Source organism: Bufo bufo, chromosome 3, assembly GCF_905171765.1.
Source record: "Bufo bufo chromosome 3, aBufBuf1.1, whole genome shotgun sequence".
Lineage (NCBI taxonomy): Eukaryota > Metazoa > Chordata > Amphibia > Anura > Bufonidae > Bufo > Bufo bufo.
The window spans coordinates 292,230,780-292,256,031 of record NC_053391.1 but is presented as its reverse complement, the minus strand read 5'-3'; the positions used below and the strand labels follow the sequence as shown (position 1 = coordinate 292,256,031).

The 25,252-nt window shown below is 45.9% G+C and overlaps 1 protein-coding gene across 1 annotated transcript in view; it reads right to left on the bottom strand.

The window, feature by feature from the left end:
- Positions 1-24,342, bottom strand: part of ACACA (acetyl-CoA carboxylase alpha) — a 993,014-nt gene extending 968,672 nt beyond the window's left edge. The window contains exon 1 of the mRNA XM_040424192.1: positions 24,227-24,342. Within this exon, the coding sequence (XP_040280126.1) occupies positions 24,227-24,240 (14 nt within the window). The 5' untranslated portion in view covers positions 24,241-24,342. The remainder of the gene's footprint in view (positions 1-24,226) is intronic.
- Positions 24,343-25,252: the final 910 nt, after the last annotated feature.

Below are 25,252 nucleotides of genomic sequence, written 5' to 3'. Positions count from 1 at the left end.
ACTTTTTTGCCCTCTGACTAGTTTTAGCTTTCAGAGCACTCTCTTTCTCACTCTGCACACATACAGAAAGAAAGAAAAACATATAAGGGTTAAATAACAGAATATACTGCCTTAACCCATGTCCTGGTGGCATTACTCACAGGTACAGATCCCTGAGTGGTCACCATAAGCTTCACCTGGATCCAGCATGTTTCAGGGTAACAAGCAACCTTACTGTTCCCCCTTAAATAGCTTTACCTTAAGACCTCAGATCAGAGGACGACCTCCGTCATAATCCTGCGCGATTTTTGAATCTCCCGCCGCCGCCGGCATGCGATCCAACCGCCGGAAGTGCTCTCAGGCCCATACCGGAAGTAAGCCTGTGGAACGCTTTGTGGAACGCATGGAGCGCAGCCACTTCTGGTGACGACACTGTGAGCGCCGGCCATGCCGGATCGCAGTGTGGAGCTAAGCAAACTGACCGGAGGGACTCCCTGAGTGTCCGGTCCCACGTGGGACCTGTCTGCCCACGCTAACAACAGGTAAGAGACAGGTCTTCAGAGCCCGTTTCTCCAACTAGGGTTCGGACACTGCTGCCTCCTCACATGGTATCCTCTTCTTTCTTCATGGTCGGCGACCATAAGGGAAAACCCCATCTCCTACCTGGAGGGACAGGAAGACACTTAGGAGGAGCTGGAGGAGAGTCAAATTTATACTTCCTGTCCCTACCTGGTTGGAGGCGGGTCATCTCTCATGGTATGCCGTCATGGAGGATGAAAGGGAAAAATTAACATTTAAACAAGAGGTGGGTGCGGCGCCTGAGGGATTAACTGACGCTAACGGCAGCTCCCCGCAAGCACCCACCTCCTGGCTTTGTATTAAACGTTTACTTTCATTGGTGGCACAGTGCGCCCTCCCTCTCTCCTCATTGGTGGGGGGGGGGGCTTGGGAGGGAGAGAGTGCTTTCCTCCTCCACTGTGCTGCTAAGAACACGGAGCGCGCCAAGAGCAGTGCACTCATGTTCTCAAGACTGAGTCTTGATGAAGGGCAAATATGAAGTAGTCACAGTACTTTGTCTGCCATTGATGTCTGATTTTAAGGAAGCTTAATAAAAGAAAAATAAATTGCAAGTGGAGCTGGAATCTTCTGTTTTTTGGAATCTTCTAAGGCCGTGTCCAGGTCTGTATTTCCTGTGTCTCCACAGCGTGGGTGAGAGCTGCGGTGGCTGTATACTTTCTTGGTGGTCATACCCCCGTGCTCTGCACACATCCCCCCTCCCATTGATTGACAGGGCAAGACATCAGGCTGAGAGCAGAGCTGTGTCCTGGGTTATACATATCTACTGTATATATGTGTATGTACTATAGTTTCACCACACAGATCTGCTCAGAAAGCTAATCTACATATTTTTGCTGTATTCACAGGTACAATTTATGATTATACAGACACCAGTAATGTGTGTCAACGTGTCAAGATGTATAAAAAAAAGGCATATCATTTCCATGTGGTGATGCGATTGCTAAGATTCAAACCAGGGATCTCAACATACTAAACCAATAGCTTAAGCAGAGAATTTTACACATTTATCCCATAAGAAAAGTCTATGGGGCACATTAATTAAGACCCAGCATTTTAGACGCCAGTCTTAATAAAGGCCCTGTTCTGGCAGTGGATCTGCCAATGTTATGAAGAGGCGCTGGCAGCCTGTTCTAAATGTACAGGCATGACAGATTTTGAGCTGTCTATATTTAGACCATTTTCCTGCTGTTCCCTTCCCCACCCAAATTTTAGAGCATGGTGAAGTCACAGATAGCGGTGCCTAATTTAGGAGTATTTCAGTATAGTAAATGACCCCCTATATCATTATATTGAGTGTTTTGTATAAAGCAAATAATTACTGGCTTCTTTATAGTCCTGTATTGTGTCAGAATAAACAGTAATAAGTTTAAAAGAGGACCTTTCACCGATTCTTACCCTATGAACTAACTATACAGACATGTGGAGCGGCGCCCGGGGATCTCACTGCACTTACTATTATCCCGGGCGCCGCTCCGTTCTCCTGCTATGCCCTCCGGTATCTCCGTTCCCTAAGTTATGGTAGGCGGAGTCTGCCCTAGCGCTGGCCAATCGCATTGCAGAGCTCACAGCCCTGGGAGAAAATAACCTCCCAGGCTGTGAGCTCTGCGCTGCGATTGGCCAGCGCTAGGGCAGACTCCGCCTACCATAACTTAGGGACTGGTATCTCCGCCCTACTATAACTTAGTGAGCGGAGAAGATACCGGAGGGCATAGCGACAGAACGGAGCGGCGCCCGGGGATAATAGTAAGTGCAGTGAGATCCCCGGGCGCCCGCTCTACATATCTGTATAGTTAGTTCATAGGGTAAGAATCGGTGAAAGGTCCTCTTTAAGAAAGAAAATAATAATAATAATATTCAATATAGTAAGGCCATATTATTATTATTATTATGATTATACATGCTCAAAAAAATAAAAGGGAACACAAAAAATAACATCCTAGATCTGAATTAATTAAATATTCTTCTGAATACTTTGTTCTTTACATAGTTGAATGTGCTGACAACAAAAATCACACAAATAAACAAATGGAAATCAAATTTTTCAACCCATGGAGGTCTGGATTTGGAGTCACACTCAAAATTAAAGTGGACAAAAACACACTACAGGCTGATCCAACTTTGATGTAATGTCCTTAAAACAAGTCAAAATGAGGCTCAGTAGTGTGTGTGGCCTCCACGTGCCTGTATGACCTCCCTACAACGCCTGTGCATGCTCCTGATAGAGGTGGCGGACGGTCTCCTGAGGATCTCCTCCCAGACTGGACTAAAGCATCTGCCAACTCCTGGACAATCTGTGGTGCAACGTGACGTTGGTGGATAGAGCGAGACATGATGTCCCAGATGTGCTCAATTGGATTCAGCTCTGGGGACGGGCGGGCCAGTCCATAGCATCAATGTCTTCGTCTTGCAAGAACTGCTGACACACTCCAGCCACATGCGGTCTAGCATTGTCTTGCATAGGAGGAACCCAGGGCCAACCACACCAGGCATATGTTCTCACAGGGTGTCTGAGGATCTCATCTCGGTACCTAATGGCAGTCAGTCTACCTCTGGCGAGCACATGGAGGGCTGTGCGGCCCTCCAAAGAAATGCCACCCCCACACCATTACTAAACCAAATGCCAAACCGGTCATGCAGGAGGATGTTGCAGGCTGCAGAACGTTCTCCCACGGCGTCTCCAGACTCTGTCCACAAGTGCTCAGTGTGAACCTGCTTTAATCTGTGAAGAGCACAGGGCGCCAGTGGCAAATTTGCCAATCTTGGTGTTCTATGGCAAATGCCAAACGTCCTGCACGGTGTTGGGCTGTAAGCACAACCCCCACCTGTGGACGTCAGGCCCTCATATCACCCTCATCGAGTCTGTTTTCTGACCGTTTGAGCAGAACATAACATTTTGTGGCCTGCTGGAGGACATTTTGCAGGGACTCTGGCAGTGCTCCTCCTGTTCCTCCTTGCACAAATGTGGCAGTAGCGGTCCTGCTGCTGGGTTGTTGCCCTCCTACGGCCTCTCCACCGTCTCACTGATGTACTGGCCTGTCTCCTGGTAGCGCCTCCATGCTCTGGACACTACGCTGACAGACACAGCAAACCTTCTTGCCACAGCTCGCATTGATGTGCCCATCTGGATAAGCTGCCACTACCTGAGCAACTTGTGTGGGTTTGTAGACTCCGTCTCATGCTACACTAGAGTGAAAGCACCGCCAGCATTCAAAAGTGACCAAAACATCAGCCAGGCAGCATAGGAATGAGGAAGTGGTGTGTCGTCACCACCTGCCAGAACCACTCCTTTATTGGGGGTGGTCCTTGCTAATTGCCTATAATTTCACCTATTGTCTATCCCATTTGCACAACAGCATGTGAAATTGATTGCCACAGTGTTGCTTCCTAAGTGGACAGCTTGATTTTCACAGAAGTGTGATTGACTTGGAGTTACATTGTGTTGTTTAAGTGTTCCCTTTATTTTTTGAGCAGTGTATATTATAGTATAGCCTTTTAACCCTTACGAATTTCCACTCCACTTTATTTTTCCGTTAACATAGCCTTAGGCTTATTTTTTTGTGGGACAAGTTGTACTTGCTAATGGCACATTTACGGTTATATAGAATGTAGTGGGAAGCAGGAAAAAAAATAAAAAATCCAAATGGGATGGAATTAGGGGAAAAAATACTACTTTCTGACAAAGTTGATATTTATTTTTTACATGTACACTAGGCGGTAAAATTGACTTGTTACTTTCTTTCTCCAGCTGAGTAAAGTTACAACAATACATACTTCTATAATTTTTTTTGCCAATTTAATAAAAAAAATATAATAATTAAAAGCTGAGAATTTTTTTTTTAAATAACAGTATATCGCCATATACTGACCCCTATAACATTTTTGTAGTTATGTGTACAGAGCTGTGTGAGGGCTCATTTTTTTGCAGGGTGATCTGTACTTTTTCAGAGATACCATTTTGAAATGTGTGTGACTTCTTGATCACTTTTTGTAAAAAAAATTATTGAGGAATCAATGGATGTCTTATATCTGGACTTCTCCAAAGCATTTGACACTGTACCGCATGAAAGGTTAGTATATAACATGAGAATGCTTGGACTGAGAGAAAATGTGTGTGCGTGGGTAAGTAACTGGCTCAATGATAGAAAACAGATGGTGGTTATTAATGGTATACACTCAGATTGGGTCACTGTCACTAGTGGGTTACCACAGGGGTCAGTATTGGGCCCTATTCTGTTCAATGTATTTTTTAATGATCTTGTAGAAGGCTTGCACAGTAAAGTAAACACTTTTGCAGATGACACTAAACTGTATAAAGTAATTAACACGGAAGAGGACAGTATAATTGCTACAGATGGATCTGGATAGATTGGAGGCTTGGGCAGAGAAGTGGCAGATGAGGTTTAACACTGACAAATGTAAGGTTCTGCACATGGGAAGGAATAATGCAAGTCACAGTACCTACTAAACATGGTAAACCACTCGGGTAAGCCTCTTGCACATGGCTGTAGAGCTTCGTGGCCATATTGCAAGCCGCATACGGCAGTTCCACAATACACAGGGCACCGGGCATATTCCACATCATGGATCAATGGGTCCACAAATCAGGAGATGCGGTGCGGAACAGAAGTGCTTCAGTTGTGAAAAAAAAAAATAATATAAAAAACTTAATATCTTTTTGTGGAACAGACTGATCGCAGACCCCCATTCAAGTGAAATAGATCCGCGATCCGCATTCGGCTGCCCCACAGTCGGTGCCCGTGAATTTGAGGACCCAATTTGCGGACACGGAGCAGATTCTCTCAACCCTTATCAGCAAAAAGGGGAGTTATCACCATTACCGTGGCCTCCTCTACTCTTGAGGACGCTTAGAAGCAGTTTTAGTGGGGGAAAGGCATACAGCAGACCCTGCCTCCAAGACAGGGCCAGAGCATCCACTGCTCTCGGATGGCCGTCCGGAGAAAGAGAAAAGACAACCTCTACTTTTCTGTTTGACTTGGTGGCAAAAAGAATCTATCTCGGAGTACCCCAAAAAGTGCTACTGGTTGGAAAATCCCTGATCTCGGGATCAGTTGGTATAGCGGATGATTGACTGAGGTTAGTCTGCCTTTACATTGTCTGAACCTCTTAGATGAACTGCAGAAAGAGATAATAGAGAAGCTTCTGCTAGGCTGAAAATCTGATGAGCGAGAGACATTAGGCCCTGAGCTCTTGCCCCTCCCTGTCGGTTGATATAAGCCACTGCTGTCGTGTTGTTCGAATAAACTTTTATGTTTTTGCTACAGATAACAGGAAGACTCTGTATCAAGGCTATCCTGATCGCATCCAACCCCCTGAAATTGTGCAACTGGGAAAAAATCTGCTGTCCAAATTGCCTTGCAACAGCAGGGACCCCACATGGGCTTCCCAACCAGAGGGGCTCACATCCGTGGTTAAGGGGAGAACCGCCTCCCTGGTCCAATGAACTCCTCTCTCCAAGTTCTTTAAATCCATCTTGAATGGTACTCGGCACATTCCACTCCTGGAATAGCGGATGTCATGAGACCAAGCACAGACATGGCCTCTCTTATGGTGACTGACGGAGACGAATGAAGCTGACCTCTTGACCTGATCAGTAAGGCTTTCTGCAGGGGTAGTAGGCACTTCTGGGAAGTGGAGTCCAGAATCATTCCAGACTGGATTTTTCTAGGTTTATCTCCATCCCAGCCTCTTTACGAACTTCCCTCAACCAGGCAATCTGACCCTGAAGAATCTGACCACCAGCAGAAAATCGTTCAGGTATGGTATAATGATGATGTCCTGTTCCCTGGCGTGGGCATCATTTCCGAAATAATCTTTGTAAAAACGTTAGGAGCCTGAGAGAGTCGAAAGGTAACGTTCAGAACGGAAGATGCAGAATTTTCTTTGTAAGTGGACCGCTACCCTCAAAAACTCTGGTGGTGGGTATGAATGGGGACAAGATAGTATGCAATCTCTCAGGTCTACTGTGGCCACGAATCAGTCCGGGAAAAGATTGCTTACTACCGATTTGACTCCATACGAAATCTCTCGTACTGCATAAATTGGTTTTTAACACTCCAAATTTATTATGGTCCGAAACGAGCCACTTGGTTTTTTGACCAGAAAAAGAGTCGAATGATACCCCTCTGTCAATTCCTGCTCTGGGACTCTTACTAACCTTTTTCTCCATCAGGGAAAAAACATCGATAAATGGTAGAATGTTTTGAGGGATCTGACCGGAAATCTGTAATTACAAATTTTCCTACTGGAACACTCTGGAATTTTAGTTTTAGGCCCTCCCCTATCACTGACTTTATCCAGTGGCTGTTAGAGATCTTCTGTCATTGATGTACAAAGAGGGACAGACAACCCCCAACAGGTGCCCTGGCGTCATTGGGACCGCTTTTTTTTTTTTTTTGAGGCATCCGACCCGGAAAAAATAAATCCCTTATTCATTTCACTCGGACCTGCAAACCGTCTTGCTCTCTTTCCCCTTAAAAGGACCCTTTGTTAAATCTGGCACAGAAAGATCTTATGGGTGGCTGACAAACAGAAGAAAAGCCCTTCTCGTCTGAGGCCTTTTCTAATAAAACAAGAACAGGCCCAAACTAAAATTCTCCCTGACAACAGATAGCGCACAGTTTTGCCTTGGAACTGGCGTCTCCGTTCCAGCCCTTTAACTAAATAGCCCGCCTGGCAGAGTTGGATAAGGCTCAGTCCCTAACGGAAAATCTCAAGGAATCCGCAGAAGTGTCAGGAAAAAAAAAGGAAGAAATCCAAGGCATTGTTTATAATAGGGAAGGAAGAAAGTAATTGCTCCCTAGGGGTACCCCCTCTAATGTGAGCCTCTAACTCCCCCATCCACACTTTTAGGGACCTGGGAACAGATGTAGTGGCAATAGCAGGTCTAAATGTTGCCGCAGAGGCTTCTCAATTTCTTTAAATAAACCTGTGCCTCAAAAGGGAGCGCTGCCTTTTTGGACATTTTTGCTACAGGGGCATCCAGTTTTGGGGCCCTATCCAAAGGAGCAGACAATTCCTCATCGAACAGATATTTCTGCTTCACTTAAGAGGGAATAGGGTTGGGCGATATAAAAATTTCCACTATAACAATATTAAGAAATTTGTCGCGATAACGATCTATATCGTGATAAATGCCCATTTAGAATAAAAATAAATAAAATTTAAAAAAACACGCTAAAAGTGTACTGTCATTTCCTTGGTGCACTCATACAGTAATGTGTGTTAGTTTGCAATTCTAGCTTGTATACCTGATGTATTATGTCGAGCCAAGGGGTTTGAGATTCCGTCCCATGCCGTGCGGAATCTTTAGTCTCCTCACCCCCCCCCCCCCCCCACAGGATCTCTGGCATCAAACTTGACTGTTTAGAAGATTTGTCCTGGTTAAAGAGGAATTCTCTACCTCTACCTTTTGATGGCTGCCATGAACTTGAGCTATCCTTGTTCCTCTGATCTTGCCTGCCCCTTTTTTTTGGTTTCGAAATTACCGCCGCTGCTGGAAGAACTTTGTGTCCGTCGGGAATCCTTTCTTCCTATCGGAAGCTTTTTCCAGAAGGTCATCGAGAAACGAACCAAAAAAAAAGTAATTAGACTTACCGGTAATTCTGTTTCCTGTAGTCCACCATGACGGCTCAACCTGGAGAACTGCCAAATTATTTAGTAGGGTGGGTAACTGCTTGCAAGACCTTCTGACCGAAGGTCAAGTCAGCCGAAGCCAAAATGTTAATACGATAGTGCCTAACAAATGTATTTATACTGGACCAGGTGGCTGCTCCGCAGATCTTATTTAAGGAAACACCTTTTTCTGCCCTTAGGCCACCGCTCTTATGGAATGGGCCCTTATATCTGTAGGACTATCCAGGCCTGCCATCTGGTAGCAGCAGGATATGGTGCACTTGATCCAGCGCCCAATGGAGGCCTTCATCCCTTTGTTTGGACCAGCAAACTGAACGAGATTATCCTCTTTTCTGAATTCCTCTGTTGCCCTTAGGTATTGTAAGACAGTATCTTAGACATCCATGAGTTGGTATTGATCCTCAGATATACTCGTCCCCTCTTTAGGGAATGACAGGAGGACAATTTCCTGGTCTCTATGAAAGTCCGAAACGGGAAATACAGAAAGATAGGGTTCCCGACAGGAGAGCGCCTGGATCTCTCCTAAACGTCTAGCTGACGTTATGGCTATTAGAAAGGCAGCCTTAAGCGTCAGGTGCTTTACAGAAATGTCCTGTACAAGGGTAAATGGTGGTTTTATTAATCCTTTCAAAACACGGTCTAAGTCCCACTGAGGGATCCTTGGGGTTATGGATGGTCTTAATCTCGAGGCAGCTCTTACGAATCTTCTCACCCATCTATGGCTGGCCAGGTCTGTGTCATAGCATGCTGCTAAGGCCGAGATCTGTACTTTAAGTGTACTTGGTCTCAGACCCAAATCCAGCCCCCCTCTGGAGAAAGTAAAGAACTTTTATAAAGCTTGTGGGAGAATTTACCGGAGGGTTCTGACTCAGCCAGTTGCAGTATTTTCTCCAGATTTTGAGATATCACGGAGGTGGCTTTTTTTCCTGCTGGATTTAAGGGTATTGATAACCTTTTCGTAAAGACCCCTGCTTTTTAATACCTCGCGCTCAGGATCCATGCCGACAATTTGAATAGGCCTGGATTCTGATGGAAGATCGGACCCTGCGATAAAATGTCCTCCCGGAGGGAGCGCTAATTCCTTTAAGATCGGGAACCAGTTTCTTTTTGTCCAGTATGGGACCACTTGTATCACTGTTACTGGGTTGGACCTTATCTTTTTTAATACTCGGGGAATTAACGCTCAAGGAGGGAAAACATAGGAGAGATCCCAGGTCCATCTGATCGAGAAGGAGTCCACCACCCAAGGGTTTTCCCTGACGTTTAGGGAGCAAAAGCACCCGACCTTCACGTTTTCCCTTGCTGCGAAGAGGTCTATCTGAGGGGTTCCCCACCTTTTGGAGATTTGTCTGAACACCTCTGGATTTAGGGACCATTCCCCAGGATCTATGGTCTTTCTGCTGAGGAAGCCTGCTTGTACATTTTCTGTACCTTTTAGATTGATTGCTGTGATGCAGGATACATTCTTTTCCTACCAAAATAATATTTTCCCAGCCAGTTTTTCTAGACTTGGAGATCTTGTGCCTCACTGGTGCTTTAAGTATGCTACTGCTGTCACATTGTCGGAGAGAATCTTCAGGTGTTTTCCGAGTACTATTATCGGGGATGATTTTAGCGTCTCCCAGATCGCCCTTAGTTCTCAGTAGTTTGACGATTTTACTTTTATGTCGTCTGCCCATCTGCCTTGGTAGTTTGAGGAGCCTACTCTTGCCCCCCATCCTGTACCGCTGGCGTCTGTGAACACTTGGATCTCTGGATCTTTTATCCAACGTACACCCTTTGACAGATTTCTATTTTCTATCCACCAATTCAAATCGGATCTTATATGAATGGGGATGGATATTCTTTTTTCTAAAAAGAGGACTGTTTCTTGTCCCAATTCTTCAGGATCCAGGATTGGGTTATCCTGGTATGAGCCTGAGACCACGATACCGATGTGATGCAAGAGGTCATCGTTCCTAATAGACTCATGGCATTGTGTATGAAGCACTTGGCTTGGCCCTGAAATTTTTTTCTTGAGGAAGAGACGTTATCTGGGTTTTTGAATCTAAAAGTACTTCTAGGAATTTGTTTTTTGTTTATGGGACCAAACAAGATTTTTTTTCTGATTTATTATCCAGCCCAACTCTGAAAACTGATTAAATAGGCATCTGGTGTGACTGGACGCCTCCGATTCTGAGTCTCCCAGAATGAGGAAGTCTAGATACGGAAAGATTTTTATTCCCTCTGATCGGAGAGATCATTTCCACTACTGGCTTTGTGAAAACCCTTGGGGCAGAAGAAATTCCGAAGGGTAGAGCCGTAAACTGGAAGTGGTTTACCACTCCGGTGCTGTCTATCAGTGCAAACCTGAGATATTTTTGCGAGTTTTCGTGTATGGGGACGTTATAGTAAGCGTCCCTCAAATCTATGGACGTCATGTAATCACCTTCTTTGATTAGAGGAAGGATGGTCGTTATGGATTCCATTTTGAATTTCCTGTATACAATGGACGTGTTTAACCCCATTAGATTTATAATGGTGCGGAAGGAGCCATCTGGTTTCTGTACCAAAAACAGGTTTGAATAATAACCCCTTCCTTCTTCTAAACAGGGGACTTTTACCATCACACCTGACTATTAACTGCAAGACGCCCTGGGCTGTGGGAGGTTATCCGGAACTTTTTTGGAGGGGGTTTAAAATATCCAAGGCCAGGGGTTCTGGGTCATGGTTTCTCCCAAAGGGATAGAAATCTCCTCAACCTTCCTCCCACTCTGGAGTCATTGTTATCAGACTGTTTGTTTAGGGGATTAAGAAGGAAACCTCTGCCCTTCCCTCCTTTTTGGTAGCTCCACCTACCCGTTTTCTCTCCCCCCCCCCCTATAGAACCTGGATTAGGTGTTAAAGGGACGAAAGGGCCTTCTTTTTATATCCTCAGGGAATTCCTTCTTTTTGTCTGCCGCTTTCGAGGATGGAATCCAGTATGGGACCAAAAACCGTATTCCCTAAAAAGGAGATAGAGCGTCGAAAGCAAAATTATGTTCTATTCATCCACAGGGCCCCTCCTTGCAGAATTTGAGAGAGCAGCATCTTTGGCGGCGAACCTCACGGACTAAGCTGAAGCATCCGCCAAAAATGCTGTAGCTGACTTAAGAGGAATGGAATTTAGAATTTCTTCTCTCAGGGATTTATTTTTAATATGGTTAATATGGTAGTTCACTAAGCCAAAAGTACATTGACCTAGCTAAGGAGGTTGCAGCTATGTTAGTTTTTATACCAAACATGGATGCTTCCCAAGACTTTCAGGAGAGAATACGCCTTCCTCTCCAGCAGATCCTTCCTTTTGAGGACTCCTCTCAATTACAGGGAGGTCTTTTTGACCACCTTCGCACCTGGACTTCGATTTCGTTATTTTGTTAAATTATTTTGATATCGGTTGGATCAAACAATCTATTTTTGAATTCTCTGGGGACTCCCAGGCTCCTCTCTGGGTCCGTCCACACATCCCGTTCCTTTACGCTGGAGTTCTTCCTAGAAGACTCCTTTGATACCCAACCAACAAAAATGACCCCATGAGCATATAAATTAATATTCATGCTGGGCTACACCTCTTACCCCACCCTGGTACCGATTTATCATTGGTGGTCTTAGTGGGTTCTGTGTCACGCTCTTCTCACCCAGCGTGTCAGTGAGCTGGCTGGGGTTTTCTCCTCGGCGCGCGCAGCCGGCACCCCTTCCCTTCCGGTCCAAAGCATAGCTTCCTCCCACCGCCGCAACCCGGAAGTAAAGGCTGAAGCGCCCGACAGTGAATGCGCGGGCCGGCGGCCGAACATGCGAACACGGCTGTAGAGTTTCACAGGAGCCCAGAAAGGTCAGGACCCTCTCAGTAACCAGGATGGAAGGGAGCCCAGACTTTTGCAGTGGCTCCCAGAGAACTTACACCGCACGGGGTAACCCTCCACACATTGTTACAATAGCTGGGGCCCCCGCAGCTCTTTGCTAACTCTTGTTCCAGCGGATCCGATTCCCTCCTGCCCCTTAGGACAGGAAACTGAACTGGAGATAGAGGGGATAATCCTTCCTTTAAAAAGGCGGTTCTGCTTTCCGTTTCCTGTCCTGAGGAGGTGGTCTCTCCAAGGGTGCTGTCATAAGTGAGGTAATTGGATTTTCCTGAACCCATGACAGCACCACGAGAGAGGATGGCTCCACCCCCAAAGACAGAAAACCTGCGGCACAAAAAGGCGGAGACTCCTCTCTGCCCTCAGTATGATGTTTCCACGGATTTGAGGAACTCCGCCGTATAAGTTAGTTTACTTATAAAAATATTTTTTTTCTTTTTTTTTTTTTCTTTGCTATACCCATGAAAACACGCCACACCCAGGATAAAAGAAAGGGAGGGAAAAAAAAAATATATATATTATTATAGGTGCTGTTGTAGGTTCAGGAAAATCAAATGACCCGTAAGTAATTTTAATTTTACCCTTCACCCACGACAGCACCACAAGAGAGCGCCAAGAAAACTAGGGTGGGATGACAGCAGATAGCACCGAAGCTCCAAAGAATAAATCAGGAGAGTTCAAGACCAAACTGCAGCTTTACAGATGTCTTCGAAAGAGGCCGCCGCTCTTTCAGCCCATGACGATAAGACAGCCCTTGTGGAGTGCGCATGCAGACCCTGAGGAGGTTCCTTCCCCGAGTAAGAGTATGCCAGAGAAATAGCTGACATGATCCATCTTGCCAGAGTCTTCTTTGATGCCTGATGTCCTTTGTTTTTTCCCTTAAAAAGATCAAATAGCGAGGAAGATTTCCTCCACTCCATAGTCTCCTTCAGGTACTGAATGAGACATCTTCTGACATCCAGGCAATGGAAAACTTCATCCCTTTCAGAAGATGAATCATAAAAGGAAGGAAGAATAATTTTGTGTGATCTATCGAATTTGGTAGCCACTTAAGGTAAGAAAGCCAGGTCAGGTTTTAAAATGACTCTGTCCTGAAGGATAGTTGTGTATGGGTAAATTATGGGGAAAAAAATAAATAAAAACAAAAAATAAAAATCACCTGGATTTCGGAAATTCTACGTGCTCAAGTTAAGGCCACTAATAAACATAGCTTGGAGAAAAGAATTTCATATTAATCTGATGGATAGGTTCAAAGGGAAGGGCTGTTAGGGCATGCAGAACCAGATTTGGGTCCCAAGGGGCTAATCTCTGGGAAACACTAAGGGAGATCTGGAAACTGCTTTAAAGAAACGCATAACCCAAGGATTTGACGCTAAGCATTGGTTAAAGAGGGCCAAAAAGGCAGACACCTGGACTTCAGAGTGCTTGGAGAGAGACCCATTTCTAGCCCTTTCTGAAGGAACTCTAGCCACCTTATTTAAGGGTGAAGAGCCTAGAAGGTTTTTAAACTGAAGACCTGCGAAAGACAAAAACTTCTGCCAGGTTCTGGCATAAATAGACATAGTTATCTTTTTTCCTGCTTCTTAAAAGGGTATTTGTTAAGTTGACAGAAAATCCCTTACTCAACAACTGCCTCTCAAGTTCCACGCCTTAGGTGAAGGTTGTCCACCTGCAGATGGAAAATGGGACCCTGAAAAAGAAGATCCCGAGTTGCCGGGAGCACCCAAGGATCTGAAATCGATAACTTCCTCAGCCATGTAAACCAGGGCTCGACAAATCCCAGGCGCCAGTTCGCCATGGCGATCAGGAATTTTGTCCTTAGTATTTGCCCCTGCTTGAAAACAGGCCCAGCACACCAGCACCTGGGTGCAGCCACTGTAGGGTTAAGACCGAGAGGCAAACAATGTCACAGGCGGTGCACATGACGGGTTAAGCCGAGTGACATCACTCCCTCTCCCCGCTGGCTGTCAGTGTCAGCTGGCTGCGGAGTGACACACGACATGTAAATGTCCCGGAGCGGGGCAGGTGACTACGGCGGGGTTTCCGTTTTCCTGTACGAAGACACTTGCAGTGTTTCCCGGAGAGGAGCCCCTCCGGAGTGACATTATGTCTATTTTTAGTGGGTGACTGCCCGCAGATAAGAGAGTTAGCTACACGCTGCCCAGGATCAGAGTGTGAGAGAGCGGAGCTCCCAGCGGTGTCAGCAGCTCAGCCCAGGACCGGCCAGCGGCAGCCTGACTCCAAGTAAGAGCGGGGACTCAGCTGTGGACGGGGGGAGAATTTACACAACTTCCCGGGGAGGGGCAGAGCGAGAGCCTGGAGTTGTGAGAAGTTCTGACAGGAGTCACCAGGGAAGAAGCGGGATGCGGGAGGGAGGTGAAGGGTGCACAGAGACCTGGGGGTGCACAACAACTCCCAGGGTGTCATGAAGAAGTCTGAAAGTTTAGACTCCTGGTGAGGGGGAGGTATAAAGTCCAGGTGGAGAATATTATAGGGGTGCAGTAGAGAAGTCCAGTTATTGGAGTGCATTATTAGAGTCTAATAGAGGGAAAGTTATTGGGGTGAATTAAAGGGTTAAAGAAGTCCAGTTACTGGGGTGCACTATAGGGGTGTAATAGAGAGAGGGAAGTTATTGGGGAGCATTATCAGGGTGTCAGAAGTCCAGTTATTGGGGTGTGCTCCGAGATCCCTCCGACAAACAGGACCACAGCGCCACCCCCTCCCCATCACAGCACAGGATGTAGATCCGGCAAGAGCTGGAACCAAATCCCGGCCTGGACTCAGAGTGCGTCCACAGCAGAGAGAGCACAAGGACGGCCCCGGAGACGCCGACAACAGCGACTCCATTATGTCACGGACAGGACAAATAATCCGGGACAGAAAAAGGGCAGTGACGGCGGATACAGGCGGCAACGAGGGACATTTCTCTTCAAACCCAGCGCTGCTTCAGTTTTATCTAGTCACAAAATAAGTTTACAAGAGAAGAACTGAGATGAATGATGAGCCCAGACCAAACATCCGGGGGAAGGGATCTCAGTTCTGTCAGCTGCAGCACAGTGACGTCACAGTACAATGATCATAAACCATGCCCAATGTTTGGTTCTAGACTTCTTTATATGTTAATTTAAAAGGTGTTATTTTTGTCGCTGAAAATAAGGCTTTATAAAAAAGGTAAAAAAATAAAATAAAAATACACATGGCTCCTAACTTTTTTTAGCTGGCTCCTAGATTCCAAGGAAATTTGTCAAGCCCTGATGTAAACCATGGCCTCTTCGCCCAAAATGGGGCGATTAGTATTACCCTTGCCTGATCTTCCCTAATTTTTCTGAGGACCCGGGGAATCAGAGGGAAGGCATAGGCCAGATGAAAATCCCACCTGTGGAGGAAAGCATCCAGCCCACAGGGGGATCCCTCTGGAGACAGGGAAAAGAACCCTTTCACCTTTTTGTTCTGAGCTGTGGCAAACAGGTCTATATGCGGGAGACCCCAGATTTTCGAGATCTGTGTGAACATGTTCTGGTCCAGACACCACTCTCCCTGGGAAATCTGATGGCGACTCAGAAAGTCTGCCTGGATATTTTCCTTTCCCCTGATGTGAACTGCTGAAATAGAGCTGCATCTGCCCTGTACCATCTGGAGGATATAACTTAGTGCTAGCATTAGGTCCCGACTAGGGCTGCAGTAAACAAATATTTTAGTAATCGAGTATTCTATTGATTATATTTCCAGATTCATCGAGTAATCTAATAAGAAAAACCTTCTTAAAATAACGTACGCAATTAAATTTTTCTTTATAAAAACAAATATTTTTTTTAAAATATTATTATAAAGTTATTGGTTTGAAGGGGTTAATGGAAACACCTTGGCATTAGGCATGTATAAAGTTATTGGTTTGTAGGGGTTAATGAAAACACCTTGGAGGTGCCTTCTTTAACCCCTCTCTAAACCAATAACTTTATACATGCCAAGGTGGTGCCTCCATTAACCACTCTCCATCTGCCTTTCAATAGCAATTTACAGTGAGTGCCCCCGATTTCCCCCTGGCGTGCCTCTGGTGCTGTTAACTTAAATTACCTAATGGCACTGGCACTAGTGAGGAGGGCGCAGCCGCAGACACATGGAGTCAGAGACAGTCTTCATCCCAGCATGCACTGTGACCTTACATCACACACACATCGTTAGCCAGCGTGCTGACGATGTATGTGCGCAACTGCGCATTACGCAAAGTCCTGCCTGCAGGGCGGTGCCATCTCTCTGGACTCTGGAGGACACGGAGCGGTGAGTGAGACGCTTAATTTCACTCCCGCTCCGTAATCATGTGATGTAAACGATTACTCGATGCAGGGAAACTGCATCGAGGATTTTATTGGCTCTATTTAATCGAATTATTCGAAGAATCGTTTCAGCCCTAGTCCTGACACCTGCCCCCCCCCCCCCCTGCTTGTTCTTGTAGGAAACAACTGTTGTATTGTTGGACATAGTTCTTAGATCCTTGCCTATACACCGTGGAAGTGCTTCCTGAATTGCCCGTTTCACCGCCATGAGCTCCTTCATTTCGGAGGAAGCCTTTATTAAGCTTCCCTCCCAACACCCCTGAAAAGATAGCTTCTGATTGTGGGCCCCCAACCGCATGGACTTGCGTCTGTTGTCAAACAATCTCGTTTGCCAAGGAAGACCTTGATTTAAATTGTGTCTTCAACCACCACCTTTAGGTTGAGTAAGGTCTGGGAAGATATTGTGAATTTCATATCTAGAGGAAGACTCCCCTTCTGCCAAGTCTCTAGAATATCCCACTCCAGCTCTCTTGAATGGAATTGTGCCCAAGTGACAGCTGGGATGCAGGAAGTTAAACTCCCCAGGATCGACATACCTTTTCTCAAGGTGATCCGGAGATGATCTATTCAATTTTGGATCTTCTGTCATATACCGGCCATCTTCTCTTCTGCCAAACACCTCTGGTGTCTGGAGTCCAAGATTAGGACCAGGAACTTCTGACGTTGAATAGGCCTTGACTTCTTGTTGTTCAGAATCCAACCCAGCTTCTTCAAGATGCGGATTACTTCCAAGACTGCCAACTCGCAAGCTTTCTCTGTTGCTGCCACAATCAAGAAATCGTCGAGATAAGGTATAAACAATATGTCCTTTTCCCAGATGTGAGCTGACATTTCCGCTTTCACTTTGGTGAAGACTGAGGGCCATTGCTAATCCAAATGGGAGCGCCTGGAACTGCCAGTGTTTCAATACCCCCCTTCCATCTGAACTGCAAATCTCAGGTATTTGATAATCCTGATGGATTGGAACATGAAGATAGGCGTCCTTCAAGTCCAGAACCGCCACAATGCACCCTGGGAAGAGTAGGTTTATAGTTGAATTGTTGGTCTCCATTCTGAACTTTTTCTCTAAGATTAAGTGGTTCAGTTTCTTTAAATTGATTATGGTTCTGTAGGAACCATCTGGCTTTTTTTTTACTAAAAAGAGATGATGAATAAAACCCCTCTCCTTTTTGATGCTTTGGGACTGCCCCTAGGACCTTCTTTTCTATTAACGACTGAACATCTGACCTGATCGCCCCTCCATCTTTTTGCCCTGCTTCTGTAACCACGAATCTTGGAGGATTTAAACGAAATTCCAGCATTAATCCCTCTTTTAATGTGTCCAGAATCCAAGGGCTGCTGGAAATCTGGGTCCATGCAGGAAGAAAGTGTTTTAACCTTCCCCCTACATTGTCCCTGGCGTCATTGCTATTCAGATTTCTTATCTCCTCTGGTTTGTTTGTTGAAGAAAAAACCTCTTGCTGCTTCTCTCCAGGATCTTGGTTTGTAAGACTTTTCTTCCTTAGTATTTTCTCTGTTATTCCGAAAGAAATGGAAGGACCGAAAGGATCGGTTGGACATTTCCCTGGAAAAAAGGCACCCTGTGTAGGAATTTTTTTCTTTTTGTCAGCAGCCTTATCTAGCAGGTCATCCAGAGCTGATCCGAATAGATACTCTCCTTCACAAGGCACTGCACATAGGGCCAGATTTATCATGACTCTGACAGCTCACTCCACTTTAACATATGGCTAAAGTCAGTTTTAGCCAAGTCAGATTTATGATCGGCCCTTTAAGACTGTAATTAATGTGGTTTGACCATCGCAGTTTATCCGTCAGTAAGAAGCTTTACAAAAGTCGCACATCTTTACAAAAAAGTCGCACGTTTTTATGAAAAAGTCGCATGTTCTATTAAAAAGTCTCATAAGATAAGCATGGTCCTCACTGGAGTGAAATTGCGACTTTTTTTGCGACTTTTTAAATAGTCCCAATAGTAAATCTGTCTAGAGATTAATTTACATAAGAAAACACGCCCACTTTCAGAAAACTGGCGAGCATAGTGCAGAGCAAAAAAAGTCCCAAATTTGTGCGCAGTTTTAGCGTTGGGACTTTTTCACTCCATTATTCTGACCTGAGCTAATGATAAATCTGGCCCATAGTCTTTTCTTAGACTGTAGGTCACCCATCCAATTTTTTTTGCCATAAGCCCCTGCAAGCGAGTTAGCTAGTTCTGCCGCGCGGGCGGACAATCTAATAGCATCCACAGATGTTACTACTATTAACAAGGCGGTAGATTTTTTTAGTGGATGCACTAGCTAAAATGTCCTCTCTAGGGCTCTTGTTCTTTATCTGTTCCTCTAGATCTGACAAGCACATAAAAAGGGATCTGGCAGTACAGGTTAAAGCGATGAAAGGTCTGAAAGAAGACGTCAAGGCCTCCCAAGCACCTTTCAGGAACCCCTCAGCTTTTTTATTTAAGGGATCCTTTAAGGACCCCCATGTCTACGAATGGAAGAGCCGACTTCCTAGCTTCCTTATATATGGCTACATCAATATTTGGCGCTTTATTCCAGATAGCAGCTACAACCTCTGAAAAAGGATATTTCCTCTTTAAATTTTTTTTAAATAAACAGTTTGGTTTACACCATTCTTTATTACGGGTAATACATTTTTATGCGAAATTAAAGACCTAGACTGTTTTGTCTGCAGCCCCCCCAAACATAATATCCTGTACCAATTTAGCTTCTTTTACGTCTTCTATTCCCATGGTTGCTTTGATTGCCTTCAAGAGTTTATCCACATCCTCCACGGGAAATAAAGACCTCTTAATTTCATTATTATCGGAATCTGAGAAGAGGTCCAAACACAAAGACTGGACCTCCTCCCCCGACGAAACCGCCTTAAACTCCTATTCCTTAGATTTAGCTTCTCTGGAACTATCAGGCTTCTTGGAGGATAAAGAAGCATTAATCTCAGCTCTTACAAAAATTTTCAGACAACTATAAAAAGCATGGAGTTTCCTCAGCCACCGTTTTGTCTATGCATTGCTGGCATAACCTCTTGCTATATTCAGAAGCCAGAGAACATTTTCATAAGGCGCATTCTTTGTAACACCTCTTAGAAAATGCTTTCTTAGGTTTTTCCGAGGTCGGGTTGGCCGCCGTGTCCTCCATAGCCTCTTTTCTTTCTTCCTCCATGCTGCAGCTCTTGTCTGCAGAAACACCATCAGCCCTCACGTGTCTTACAAACGCAGGCAGCCATTTCCGGGTTCCAGTGGCTTTTTGACCACTTCCCCCCTCCGCACGTGATGTGCCCGAGCATCCGTGCGCTTCAGGCCTCACTCTCAACCCGGAAGCGGTCGACAATGTGAGCGGAGCCAAGACTCCTGGCCGGATCTTCTGTCCTCTGCGCCGACGGATGCTTACTGGTGCTTGCTATCGCACTGAAGCATCGTGCCCTCCAGCGCTCAGGAACGCTGAGCCATCACACCTCTGCTCACCACCCCCCACAGCGTGCCGCACAAAAACGAGGGACCGCAGGACGAACCACAGGCTTCCCCTCAAAGACAGGAAACCATACTGAGGGCAGAGAGGAGTCTCCGCCCTTTTTGTGCCGCAGGTTTCCTGTCTTTAGGGGCGGATCCATCCTCTCCCGTGGTGCTGTCGTGGGTAAGGGGTCAAATTGGCTTCTACCTCAGAGACTTATTTAGCCTTCCTCTGGATAAACTTACAGGATAACAGGCTGAACTGGATGGGCAGATGTCTTTGTTACATGTCCTATTCTTGTCCGTTTTGCAGTCAAGAATAGGCATTTCTATAATGAGCAGCCTGTTCCCTTTTGCAAATAGCAGAACACACACGTTTTCTGGATTTGTCTAAAAGGGTATTTCAGTTGTTCAAATAGGTTTTCCGGGATTTTGAGAAGGCGGCAGCACTCCTGTGAGAGCTGCAGCCTTTTTTCGCAGCTTATCAAGTACAGCAGCTGTGCTTGGTATCGCCCTCAGCCCCTGCACCCAGGCTGAGTTGTTCTTAGGCCAAGTCACCAATAAACATGATGTCACATGGCCTAGGAATTACAGAGAGAAGGCTGAGACACTCACAGGAGCGCCACTGCCTACTCAAACAGCTGATCAGCAGTGGTCGGACTCCACCAATCAGATGCTGATGATCAACCCTGGGGATGGGTCAACAGTATCAAAATCCCAGACAACCCCTTTAAAGGGAATGAGTCACCAGGATTTTGGACTATTATCTACAGTAAGGGCCCATTCAGACGGCCAAAGTGTTTTGCTGATCCGCAAAACACAGATACTGGCCATGTGCGTTCCGCAATTTGTGGACCGCACATGGCCGCAACAATAAAAGAAAATGCCCTATTCTTGTCCACGATTGCAGACAAAAATAAGACACGGTCTATCTTTTCTGCGGAGCCGCGGTACGGAATAACGGATGTGGACAGCACACTGTGTGCTGTCCACATCTTTTGAAGGCCCATAGAAATAAATAGACCTTCTGCAAAATAGCCGAACGGTGCGAATCCGTTCATACGGCCATGTGAATGAGACGTAATACATGAGTAGTACTGCAGATAATACGTCCAAATAACCGTTTTATTTTCATGCTGCTCCCCATTGTCTCTGCACTGAAATCCACTGTTAGGACAGCTGTGAATGCACCCATGAGTCCTCTCAGTTATGTTGGCACACCAGTCTGGATTGTGTATTTCAGTGCAGACACCAGGGGAATAGGGGGCAGTAGGTAAATAAAAATGGCAACAGATTACCTTTAAAAATGATCCCCTATCCACAAGAAAACCCTTGGAGAGCCCCAAAATGAACGGAGCGTAGGTCTGGCATGCCAACTGCTGTTCCAGTCATCTCTATAGGAGTCCCTGAGATGGCCGGGTACAGAGCTCAGCTTTTTCCAGGACGCCTATAAGGCATGATACATTCACAGTAGCGTTATGAAATCCGGCAGGCTGTCCAGGCATAGAATAGCCTGCCAGAGTTCACCACATCCAGCACTGCCGGACATGGCTGGATTCCCATCGACTATAATGGGATCCAACGGTGATCCAGCCAGTTTTGAGCATAAATGTGGGCTTTCACATGAAGAAATACCGCTACATGCAGCAGTTTTTGTCTGACGGACAGCCAGACACCTACAGGAACATGCTGCCAGATATCTTAACGCTAGTGTGAACTTAGCTATTGCCACACGGTAGATTACGCTTCTGCAAAATCAGCCGCAGTTTCTGCTCTGACTTTTCACTTTTAATGCTCACAGTTTAGTCCCACTGAATGGAACCATAAGGCCTCTTTCACACAGGCGTTGCGGGAACATGCACGATTTTCCGCGCGAGTGCAAAACATTGTAATGCGTTTTGCACTCGCGTGAGAAAAATCAAGCATGTTTGGTACCCGAACTTCTTCACAGAAGTTCGGGCTTGGGATCGGTGTTCTGTACATTGTATTATTTTCCCTTATAACATGGTTATAAGGGAAAATAATAGCATTCTGAATACAGAATGCATAGTAAAATAGCGCTGGAGGGGTTAAAAATAAATAATTAAACTCACCTTAGTCCATTTGATCGCGCAGGCCGGCATCTCTTCTGTCTCCTTCTTTACCGATTGCAGTTAAAGGACCTGTGGTGACGTCACTCCGTCATCACATGATCCATCACCCTGGTAAAAGATCATGTGATGGATCATGTGATGACCGGAGTGACATCACCACAGTCCTTTTCCTGCCATCAGCAAAGAAGGAGACCGAAGAGATGCCGGCTGCGCGATCAAGTGGACTAAGGTAAGTTTAAAGGGATTCTGTCACCAGGTTTTGGCCTATAGAGCTGTGGACATGCACGGCTAGATCGCCGCTAGCATGTCCGCAATATATCTGTCCTATAGGGCTGTGTGGTTTTAATTTCTTTAAAAAAGGATTTTATAGATATGTAAATGAGTCTTTAATGTGTCCAAGGGGCTGTACTAACCTTACTTGTGCCCAGCCACGCCCGCCTGTGAAGGAGCCCAGCACCGCCTATGTCCTCCGAATCTCCTCCTTTCATCAACGATAGCCGTAATTTAACGATGCGCGAGATCGAGCATGCGCAGTGCCGGTATAGTGTTCCTTCCCTGTGCTGGCATCAGCCTCAGGGAAAGAACTGCACATGCACGATCTCACGCATCACGAGATTACGGCTATCTTTCGTTGATGAAAGGAGGAGATTCGGAGGACATGGGCGGTGCTGGGCTCCTTCACAGGCGGGCGTGGCTGGGCACAAGTAAGGTTAGTGCAGCCCCTTGGACACATTCAAGACTCATTTACATATCTATAAAATCCTTTTTTAAAGAAATTAAAACCACACAGCCCTATAGGACAGATATATTGCGGACATGCTAGCGGCGATCTAGCCGTGCATGTCCGCAGCTCTATAGCCCAAAACCTGGTGACAGAATCCCTTTATTTATTTTTTAAAACCCTCCAGCCCTATTGTACTATGCATTCTGTATTTAGAATGCTATTATTTTCCCTTATAACCATGTTATAAGGGAAAATAATAATAATCGGGTCTCCATCCCGATCGTCTCCTAGCAACCGTGCGTGAAAATCGCACCGCATCTGCACTTGTTTGCGGATGCTTGCGATTTTCACGCAACCCCATTCATTTCTATTGGGCCTGCGTTACGTGAAAAACGCACAAAGAGGAGCATGCTGCGATTTTCACGTAACGCACAAGTGACGCGTGAAAATCAAAGCTCGTGTACACAGACCCATAGAAATGAATGGGTCTGGATTCAGTGTGGGTGCAATGCGTTCAATCGGCACGGAATACTCGCCCGTGTGAAAGGGGTCTAACACAAAAGCACACCCATCACGGCTTCCATCCGGACACCACACCAACAAGGGACATGTCCTTAGTGAAGTGGATACCACGTGGCTGCTGTTATAGTGGCATGGAGTCCACACCAAAATTTTCATGGCAAAAATGGCCACGTGAAGGGCCCTAAAGCTCCCTACACACATGAATTTTGTCTGCCACAGTTTATCCTTAACGAAAAATATTAAATATAAGGCCTCCTCCACACTAGTGTATTCATTTTTGCAGTCTGCAAAATGCAACCCCACAAAAACACAGATACCGGACATGTGCAACCCGAATGTTACCTTCTGCAGGCACTATGTCAAAAATGTTTATTCTTGTCTGCAATATGGACAAGAATAGGACACATTCTATTTTTTATTATTTTTTGCAAGGCCGAGGAAAGGAAATACAGAAATTTGTGGCATTATTGAAATACGGTAAATAGGTCCACATCCAATCTGCAAAAAAATGGGAATTGAATGCGGACCAAGACCACAGACCTACATCACATGCATTTTCGCTTTTTGTGGAATTTCTCTTTACCTGCACAGGTGAGTGCAAACAAAAAAAAGGCAACAAAAACCAAGGTGTGAACACTCCCGAAGTGCTTCATGTGCACTTACATACCCGTGAAACATGCCCACAAGCAGCCATACTCCATACACTATTTTCACACACAGGATTTAGAAAAATACATTTGCACAAAATGCAGGGAGAATGAGGAAACCCGCAGGAAGTCCGAGGTGGTTAGTGTCCATGGGAGTCACCCAGCACCTGACGCGTGTGACTGCTGCTGTAGAGGCCGTCACCATGCGCACATCCATAGGTACATGATGTATAGGGCCCACACCATAAAGACGCTGGGACCTGTCAACAAACCGCACGCAGCATCTCCCGGTCCATTCATTCATGGCCTCTACTTCCCTCCCCTTCCCGGCGCAGCAGCCATTTACCACACACTCACCTGGAGTCACTCATACGTCTCCTGCAGCAACACGGCGACCAATCAATGAACTAAGGAAGGATGCGAACAGCAGCGTCGGAGCCCAGGTTTATGCCCCTAGGCCGGCCTCCATTCACGGCCGAGCCCGCCCCTCCGCCTGCCAGAGTGGTGTGATCGGGGTTACCTCAGAGCGTTCAACTCACAGCCCCGCCCCAGGAACCGGCGAAGTCTGAAGCATTATACTGACCAATAGGAGGCCGGGGGGCGGTGCCGTGATGCATGGTGCGAGTCTCACTGTGACTGGAGGTGGCGGGGTGACACTGCTCAACTGCTACAATGTGAAGTGGGTGCACTGTGGCTGACGTAAGGCGTCTGACAGACAGGTCACCGGCGGCGGAAGCGTTAAACCTGGACCCAAAACACAGGGAACTTACCTTTACAGCTGGGTGGCTCCACACAGGCTTTCAGTGGCTTATTTGTGCACTTTGAGATTTTACTGGTGATTTTTTTGCACCTGCAGTTTTTTTTGCAGATTATAAAAAAATAAAAACTTCCATGAACTCACTATGCCCATCAGCGAATACCTTGGGGTGTCTTCTTTCCAAAATGGGGTCACTTGTGGGGTAGTTATACTGCCCTGGCATTCTAGGGGCCCAAATGTGTGGTAAGTAGGTAAATGACCTGTGAAATCCTAAAGGTGCTCTTTGGAATGTGGGCCCCTTTGCCCACCTAGGCTGCAAAAAAGTGTCACACATGTGGTATCGCCGTATTTAGGAGAAGTTGGGCAATGTGTTTTGGGGTGTCTTTTTACATATACTCATGCTGGGTGAGAGAAATATCTCGGCAAAAGACAACTTTTCCCATTTTTTATACAAAGTTGGCATTTGACCAAGATATTTATCTCACCCAGCATGGGTATATGTAAAATGACACCCCAAAACACATTGCCCAACTTCTCCTGAGTACGGCGATACCAGATGTGTGACACTTTTTTGCAGCCTAGATGCGCAAAGGGGCCCACATTCCTTTTAGGAGGGCATTTTTAGA